The sequence below is a fragment of the Rhincodon typus genome, chromosome 40 (assembly GCF_021869965.1).
Source record: "Rhincodon typus isolate 14 chromosome 40, sRhiTyp1.1, whole genome shotgun sequence".
Taxonomy (NCBI): Eukaryota; Metazoa; Chordata; class Chondrichthyes; order Orectolobiformes; family Rhincodontidae; genus Rhincodon; species Rhincodon typus.
The window spans coordinates 4,247,364-4,256,463 of record NC_063371.1 but is presented as its reverse complement, the minus strand read 5'-3'; the positions used below and the strand labels follow the sequence as shown (position 1 = coordinate 4,256,463).

At 50.3% G+C, this 9,100-nt stretch overlaps 1 protein-coding gene across 1 annotated transcript in view; it reads left to right on the top strand.

Moving 5' to 3' along the window:
- Window positions 1-528: 528 nt before the first annotated feature.
- Window positions 529-9,100, top strand: part of LOC109918792 (hexokinase-2-like) — a 24,961-nt gene continuing 16,389 nt past the window's right edge. Inside the window, exons 1-5 of the mRNA XM_048618501.1 lie at window positions 529-688; window positions 5,417-5,565; window positions 7,468-7,587; window positions 8,774-8,869; window positions 9,069-9,089. Coding sequence (XP_048474458.1) covers window positions 547-688; window positions 5,417-5,565; window positions 7,468-7,587; window positions 8,774-8,869; window positions 9,069-9,089 — 528 coding nt within the window. The 5' untranslated portion in view covers window positions 529-546. The remainder of the gene's footprint in view (window positions 689-5,416; window positions 5,566-7,467; window positions 7,588-8,773; window positions 8,870-9,068; window positions 9,090-9,100) is intronic.

Here is a 9,100-nt window from a genome sequence, read left to right as displayed (position 1 = left end):
TGTAATTGTACCAGCCTCCACCAATTCCTCTGGCACCTTATTCCATACATTCTCTCTCACCTTCTCTTTCTCCCTCTCTCAGTGAATCACTGCACATGTGGTCACTGCCTTTGTCTCTCTTTCTCCTTCTTTCAGTGCCATTGTTTCGATCTCTTTTCCCCCCTCCCGAAGTTCCAAAACAATGCAACAGCTTATAAAACAGTAATTACAGCTCCTAGAATTTGAGGAATTCAGCTCCAACACTGAAATTACTCAAGAACGTAGCAGGTCTCACAGCCACAATTTTTTTTCCCTGTCCTCCACCTTGGATTACCCAGAATCCCTTATGGAATGGTACAAGATGCTGAGGGCACCTGACCGGGTGTAAGCCAGGAGGATTTAACCCCCTTGTTGTGGGGAGGGGGGAGACGTTGAGAACGAGGGGACACAGTTTAGAAGTTGCAGCTGCCAGACTTTCTTTCCCGGGGGGAAACTGCTCCCTTTCTGCTTATGGTGCTGACTCCCCACTCTCTCGGTTCCCCACAGGTTGACAGGTACCTGAACCACATGAGGCTCTCGGATGGAGTCCTGCATGAAATATCGGACCGCTTCCTGGCCGGGATGAAGAAAGGTCTGAATAAGAGCACCAACGCCACGTCCTCTGTGAAAATGCTGCCAACATTTGTCAGATCCACTCCAGACGGGACAGGTGAGGTCGGGAAGGGAGGGAGCAGAGGGAGGGAATTTCATTCCTGCTTAGACACGCCTGGACAACACCTGGAGAAGGATTATGGGATACTTACCTTCGTTAACCGAGGCGTAGAGTTTAGGAACAGGGAGGTTTGGCTGGGAACTGTATATAAAACGTCGGTTAGGCCACACAGAGAGTATTGTGCGCAAGTTCTGGAATTCACATTATGGGAGGGATGTGATAGCGCTTGGAGAGGGGGCAGAGGGAGATTTACTAGGATGTTGCCTTGTGGGGAGCTGGAGAGTTTCAATTCTTGGAGACAGATTGGGACAGACTGGGTGTTGTTTTCCTTAGAGCAGAGGGGATTGAGAGGGGGGGGGCATGACTGAGATGGATAAAATGATGAGGAGTATGGATAGGGAAGACAGGAAGGAACTTTTCCCCTTGTTGGTGGGGCTCAATGCCCAGAGAGGGGGAGGGCATAGATTTAAAGGAAAGGGGCAGGAGATTTAGAGGGGGACGTGAGGAAAAATGTTTTCACCCAGAGGCTGGTGGGGAATCTGGAACTCACTGCCTGTAAGGGTCCCTTATTCTCCAGCATGGAGAGAAACGGGAGTGGGGGATTGGATACAGACTGCCTTGGACATTCTGATCCCCAACAAATATTTCTGTCCCAAGGCTCGGATGAGACACAATATTCGGAAGGCTGTCGGCACTGTGTGCATACTCTCTGAATTCACACAGTGTCTCTCTGGTTAATTGTTTTTCTCTGGCTGCCTGGCTGCTATCAGAAATTCTGACCTTGCACCAGAAATATGATTTTTTCCTTCCTCAGTGTTCTGAAGAAAGAAAGATTTTGAACTCAAGTTCAGGGCTCTTTGGCTTGTCAATTCGAAGGTGATTCGCTGACCCTTCCCCTTCAGTTGTCAGCGATGACCCGGTACAGGGCTAGCGACAGAGGTAAAATTTCTACACTGACACGAAATTCCGTTCTGCCAGGACCACTCAGCTACTGAGCTCAGAGCAGCCTCAGTTCATATGTGGACAAGATGCCACAAGGCATAGGAGCAGAACTGGTCCATTCAGCCAGAGAGTGCACTGTCTGATCTTACTGAGCTCCTGCCTTTTCCCCACAACTTTTTCTGATTCTAAATAAATCTATCTCAGCTTTGATGACCCACTCTCGGAGGTAAAGAATTCCACAGATTCTCTCCCCTCGGGAGAGAAGAAATTCCTCCTCATCTCTGTCTTTCATGGGTGAACCCTTAATCTGAGGTTACACCCTCTGGCCCCAGACTCTCCCATAAGGGGAAACAACTCTCTCCACATCGCCCCCTGTCAAGTTACTCTAAGAATCCTGTCTGTTTCAATAAGGTCGCCTCTCATTCCTCTAAATGAGTACAGGGCCCGACCTACTCAACCTCTCCGCATAAGATAGTCCCTCCGTACCCGGGGTCAGCCGAGTGAACCTACCATGGGCTGCCTCCGATGGCCAGTCTATCTCTGCTTGGATACGGGGCCCCGAAATTGTTCACAGCATTCCAGCTGTAGTCTGACTCGTGCCTTGTGCAGTTTTAGCGAAACTTCCCTACTTTTATACTCCATTCCCTTTGGAATAAAGGCCAACCTTCCATTTGACTTCCTTATTCTCCACTGAAGTTGGATGCTGGCTTTTTTGAGTTTCAGTCTTTCTCCATTTAAACAATATTCATCTCCTCTGTTTCACCTGCCAAAGTGCATCGCCTCACATTTCCCCACATTACAGCCCATCTGCCCCATCGTAAGAGCTGAATTCCAAAGGGGAGGTCAGAGTGACAGCCCTTGACATCAAGACCACTTTCGACCGAGTGTGGCATCAAGGAACCCCTAGCAAAACTGGAATCAATGGCCATCAGGGTGCAAACTCTCCACTGTTTGGAGTCATACCTGGCACATAGGAAGATGGTCGTGGGAGCCTCAACTCCCTGCTCTGTTAATCAGTGCCCTGATTAATAAAGCCGAGGGCACACTGTGCTTTGTTAAGTGCCCTTTCCACTTGTTGTGCCACTTTCAGTGATCTGGGCACATATAGCCCCCACCTCCCTCTGCCCCCTTTAGAACGGTACCCACTATTTTATGTCGGCGTTCGATATTCTTCCAACGGAAGCACATTTTATTATAAAGAAAGTCTGGAATTGTTTTAATGATGACCATGAAACGGTTGTCGATTGTCAGGGGAAAAAAATACCCTATCTGGTTTTCTGATGACCTTTGAGATCTGCCATCCTGTGTACACGTGACTCCAGCCCCCCCTCCCCAGTGATGCGGTCGCCTCTTAACAACCCTCTGGGGCAATTCGGGGATGGGCCATAAATGCTGTGCCCAACCAGCAATGCTCACATCGTCATAAATTAATTTAAAACGACATATCTGTCTCTATATATACATGCAAAGATTTTTGCCTCTGGGATCCAGCCCCTTGTGTTTCGGACCAGTTCGAGAAAGTTAAATATGCCGGCAGTGATGAGACAGTTTTGCACGGCTCTCAAACTCTGGGTCATTTTTCATCCATAATCTCGCAGCGAAGTTACTGCCCCCACTGCCTCAAAGCACTGCTGCTGTTTTCCGTTCTCTCCTATTGTCAATAGCGCTCTTATCCACGGCTGTGTCAAAGCTTTCTTCTTGAGGAAACCAGGTGTTCACTGGATATTTGCCACATCAGCCTTTTAATCTCTGCAAGCCTTCGAAAATCTGCTGCCCTCTTAGTGGTTACTCTGCATGAATGACTGCAACTGGCCACAGAGCTGATTCCAGTCCATTCGATGATATCTGGCGCAGGATTGATCAGTCATCCTCTCGGTGGCCTCTCAGAAACCGAGAGCCAGTCTCAGACTGACACCCAGACCCCTGAGTTCCTTTCTTGGCAACGAGCAATGGTTTGCATCCACTTTCTGGATAAGTGAGCAAATGTGAGGCCGATGCAGTTTAATGGGGATGGGTGTGAGGTTATCCACTCTGAGAACAGAGACAACAAGCTGGAGTATTAACCCAACAGAGATTGATTTGGTAAATCGGGGGGAGTTGTAACAAGACCTGGGTGTCCCTTGTACACCGCTCGCTGAAAGTCAGCTTCGCCAGAGCAGTGGGGCAGGTGAGGAAGGCCAATGGGACGTTGGCGCCTTCATGGAGAGATTGGAGTACAGGAGCAGGGATGTCTTACTGCAATTGGACAGGGAGAGACCGCACCCTGGAGTACTGCGTATGGGAGGTTTGGGGGTCTCAATATCTGAGGGGTGGGGGTTCTGGCGATGGAGGGAGAGCAGCGAAAGGTTTCCCAGTCTGATTCCTGGGATGGCATGGACTGACGGATGAAGGGAGACTGGATCAGGAATATAGGATTATGTTCACTGGAGTTTAGAAGGCTGAGGGTGGGGGAAATCTCATGGAGCCCTATCGAATGCTAACAGGGACTAAACAGGGTAAAAGATGTTCCTGATGACCCGATGCGGGTGCGGAGGGGGTAGGTGTGGGGCAGGGTTGCGGTGGGGGCGGGGGGGAGTCCAGAACCAGGGGGTCACAGTCCAAAGATACAGGGTAGGACTGAAATTACGAGAAATGTCTGCATCTCAGACCTCTGTAACCTCACATCATTTAGATAACCTGCTGTCTTTTATTTCCACTCCTTTTGCCAAAAATGGGCAGTTTCACTTTTGCCCACATTTTATTCCATTTGCCCACTCACTTAACCTATCTCAGTCCCTCTCCAGGCTCCTCATGTGCTCTTCACAGCTCGTTTTCCTGCATAATTGTGTGTCGTCAATAAATGGAACGATTTGGATCCTGTGTTTTAACAAATTTGAGGGGATTTTAATTAAAAAGCCCTGTGGATTTAAAGCTTTCTCTATCTCTCTCTATCCCCACATTCCACCATGTCTCATTGAGATCTCGCCCCACCCGTCACTTCCGCTCCCAGAAATGCCAGCACTGCTCCTCTCCCGGGCACCAATCTGCCTCCTGCTGTTGGCAAGGGGAGATTGGCACGTGCGGAAATAGCCTGGTGATGGTGGGAGTAGGATTAACATTCAGTAATCATCCCTTCGGCCCGAATCTGAAATCTCTATCACTCTGACCTCCTGCCCTCAGTGTTCATTGGGTGCCAGACCTCGTTTGCTCAGGTCCCTGTAATCAGGCTGGTGAGGGGGCGTCTAGTACTGGGACAGGGACACCACCCAAGTACGTCACGTACCCAGCACTCCCCTCCTCCCAGGTTGGCGTCCGAGAGGAGCTGATGCGCCTGTGGTGATGGGGCATGTGCTAACTGTGCGTGAGCACCCAGTCCACGGTGCGCTTGGGGAATGGTCGACGGCACTTTTTGTCAAGACCCAGCAGGTTCGCTGGTGCTCCGTTGGTGAAGGAAATGGGCTATCCAGTCCACGTGACTCCTGACGGTTTGACTCTTGACTGTGGCCTCTGGGCACTTGAGGATGGGCAGTAAACGCTGGCCCGCTCAGCGATGCCCACATCCCATTGATGAGTGAAAGAAGGCAGATAGCCAAGTCAATTGGCAGGAAACGTGCTGCATAGATGATCTAATTCAAGCCTTTATAAATGTTGAGAGAGTCTGGTATGGTCAGTTGAGGGAATTTGCACTTCTTCGGGGGTGAAATCTTTAGGAGGGGCATTGAGGATGGGGGAACCCGCGTCCAAAACTGGCACAATTGTCTCAAATGCCCAGAAATCTGACTCAGTCTCCCTTGCGTTTGGCAGAGAGTGGCGACTTCCTGGCTCTCGATCTAGGGGGCACTAACTTCCGGGTGCTGAGGGTCAAGATTTCGGACGACGGGAAGCAGAAGGTGGAGATCGAGAGCCGGATCTGTGCCGTTCCGGAAGAACTGATGCACGGGACGGGCACTCAAGTAGGTGCCAGCCTCCGAAAACCCTCTTTACCACTCCTCTTCCCCCGACCTTGGAAGGTCAAGTGTAACCTTGCCATGTCTAGTTGGCTGTGCCCATCTCGGGTGTCCCAGGCCCCGCAGCAGCTACACGGTCATTGACCAAGAAAGAGGCTCTTCGGCCCATCCTGTGCAGGACAGACATCAAGCACCCAACCCCCTCAAACCCCGTTACCCAGCTTTGGCATTGCAAGTGCCCATCGAAATCCATCGTCGATGTGAGGAGGGCTTTCGGCCTCCCCCACCCTTTCAGTTCCAGATTCCAACTCCGAGAGGGACAGTAAATTCTAAATAAAAACCGAAAGAGCTGCGGATGCTGTAAATCAGGAACAAAAAAAAACGGAAGTTGCTGGAATAGCTCAGCGTCTGTCAGGAAAAAAAAAGGTCAGAGTTAATGTTTTGGGTCAGAGACCCTTCCTCATAACGGATGGTAGTTCTGGTACCATCAGTTCTGAGGAAGAGGCACTGGACCCAACGTTAACTCTGATTATTTTTTTCTTCATAGATGCTACCAGACACGCTGAGCTTTTCCAGCAACCTCTGTTTGCGTTTGGGAAAATAAATTCCCCTCAAAACCCTTTAGCCGTACATGTTCACTCCCTGTTTATTGCCCACCCTCGACTAAAAAGGGAAAGGCTTCCCCCCTCCAGCTGCCAACTACCAGGGCTCTGCCCCTCATAATTGCGAGGAACTCAATCAGGTCCCCTCCTTAGGGCTCTCAACTCAAAGGAGGACAATCCCAGCCTCTCTTCGTTGCTAACCTGCTCCATCCCAGGCAACATCCTGGTGAAGGGCCTCTGCATCCCCTCCAGTGCAATGCCACCTGACAGTCCGACAGTGCGGAACTACACATAATCCTCCATTTGTGGCCTAACCTTATGGTAACACCTCATAACCTCTCATGTTGACTCAACGAATAAAGGCTCGTGTCCAGGGAGCTCCCTTAACTGCTTTATTTACTTGTCCTACTTTATGAATGGAAGACTTTGGCATCGTCAAGTGTAAAGGTGCCATTTCCTCTCCCTTGAGAGAGACGCCAAGCCACTAAGCTTCGTGATCCAAACAAGCTACAGTTACGGGTGGACTTCCTCTTCTTCCTGTCTCCCTGGGTTCTCATGGCACTAATGTGCCTTCTTCAAAGTGGTCAGAACGTGTCGGAAGAAGCGCTGGATTGGGCAGTGAGTCAAGCCCCATCCACATATAAACCCCCATTAAACAAAAAAAATCATTCCGCCATCAAAGATATTCATGAGCTGCTGGAGGAAGTGCATGAGCCAGTATGTCTCTTCATGAGACCGTTGATAACTTGTTACTGTAAGCCATGGGACAAGGCCATTCAGCCCATCGAGTCTGCTCCGCCATTCAATGGCTGATCTGATCATCCTCAACTCCCACTCCCCACCCCTGCCTGGTGCAGTGTGTACCAGATGCACTGCAGCAATTCACCAAGGACCCTCAGACAGCACCTTCCAATCCCATGGCCCACTTCCATCCAGAAGGACAAGGGGCAGCAGATACATGGGAAAACCACCCCCTGCAAGTTCACCCTCCAAGCCCCTTACCGTCCCTGACTTGGAAATATATCAGCCGTTCCTTCAGAGTCGCTGGGTCAGAATCCTGGAACTCCCTCCCTGAGGGCACTGTGTGGGGGTCCCTACACCACACAGGACTGCAGCGGCTCACCCCCACTTTCTCAAGGGGGGCAATTAGGGGGAACGGGGCAATAAATGTTGGGCCTGGCCAGTGATAATTATGTCTTACGAGTGAATTCGTAAAAACACTCTATCTTTTCCCCCTCAATGTCACTGTACACATTGGACTGTTGTCATTTCATTTTTCTCTCTTGTCACCTACCCCGTCTTTCAGCTCTTCGATCATATCGCCAACTGCCTTGCGGATGTCATGGAGGAACTGAACATTAAAAATGAGAAACTCCCCCTCGGTTTTACCTTCTCGTTCCCCTGTCGACAGACCAAACTGGATGAGGTGAGAGAGAAAAAGACACTGCAGTACTCTAACTGTGGAGGGCACCTCCAGTGGTAGGTGGAGAGATCTTAGAAAGTATGCCATTGCTTTCTAAATCGATGGTGGCTCTCCTTGTAGTCGAATGATTGACGTTGCTGGAACTACTGAAGCCTGAGGCCTAGGCTAATGCTTTCTGCAGGGGGAATCGTTGGTCTGGAAATCCCGGCTTGGCAGCCAAGGTTCCGTTCTGAAGTTGCATCCGGTCGCGGAATTCACCCCGTCCGGTCTCGGATTTGCTTCGGGACCTCTTTCCCTCAGCAACAGTCCTTTAGAAATGGTGGACAGATTGCCCATTTCTGGCTGACGGGGAAAGCAAAAATACAAGAGGCTGGAGTTGAAAGTGAGTGTCAGCGAGTGACGGCAGAGCCACAGCCACTGAAGGAGGCCATTCGTGCCTGCATCTCTCTTCTATCCCCCCAGTGCCCAATCTCCAGCCTTTTCCCCTCTCATCCCTACACGCCATTCCTATCCCCATACCCAACAATGCCTCTCTCCAATGTCTGAGTTGTCCCTGCCTCCACTGCATTTCAGGCAGCGCATTCCACCCCCAAACTACTCGCTGGGGCAAAATTGAATTTCTCACATCACCCTTTGTTTCTTTCGCACGCCACGTTAAACCTAAACCCCTCTCATTCTCAATTCCTACACGAGCAGGAACAGCTCCTCCCTATCCACTGTCTCCAGCACGCTAACGATTTTGAAAAACTTCTCCCAGATCTCCCTCGTCTCTCCAAGGAGAACGCTTCCAACTTCTTCAATCTATCCTCATCGCTGGAGTTTCTCATCCCTGGAGCCGTTGTTGTAAATCACTTCTGCGGTATTTCTTCAATACTGTTCACATCTTTCTTATCATATAGCGCCCATAACCGCACGCAATACTCCAGGTGAGTGTCTTGTACCAGGTTGACATCACCTCTTGTGCTCGGTGCCCCTGTTTATAAAGCTGAGGGCACTATGCGCTTTATTAACTGCTTTCCTGCCAACCTTCAGTGATCTGGGCCACAAAAACCCCAATCTCCCTCTGCTCCTGCACTGCCTTTTCAAACCAGACGTCACCTCCTTTCGGTTCGGACCTCGCGATTTACAGCCCACTGCTCTCGAGTCTCTGACGTGAGGCATGTCTTTTTGTCCCTGGTTTCTGCTGCAGAGCATCTTGGTTCACTGGACAAAGGGATTTAAGGCGAGCGGAGTCGAGGGACGCGACGTGGTCACTCTCCTCCGTCAGGCGATTCAGAGGCACGGGGTAAGAGCTGGTGTCTTTACGATCTGAGGAATGTGCTGTTGTTGGCTTTCCAACCGTCTTTTGCCTTTAGTCACGTTTTTTAAGGAGCAGAGTTTGCTGTGGGAGGAGAAGCGATTCTCCGGGATTAATTGCATCTCTCTGTGAAGCATTGACTGACTAAATTTCTCCCCCACTTGCCCTCCTGTGATTCCTAAAACAGGACTTTGACATCGATGTTGTTTCCGTTGTCAA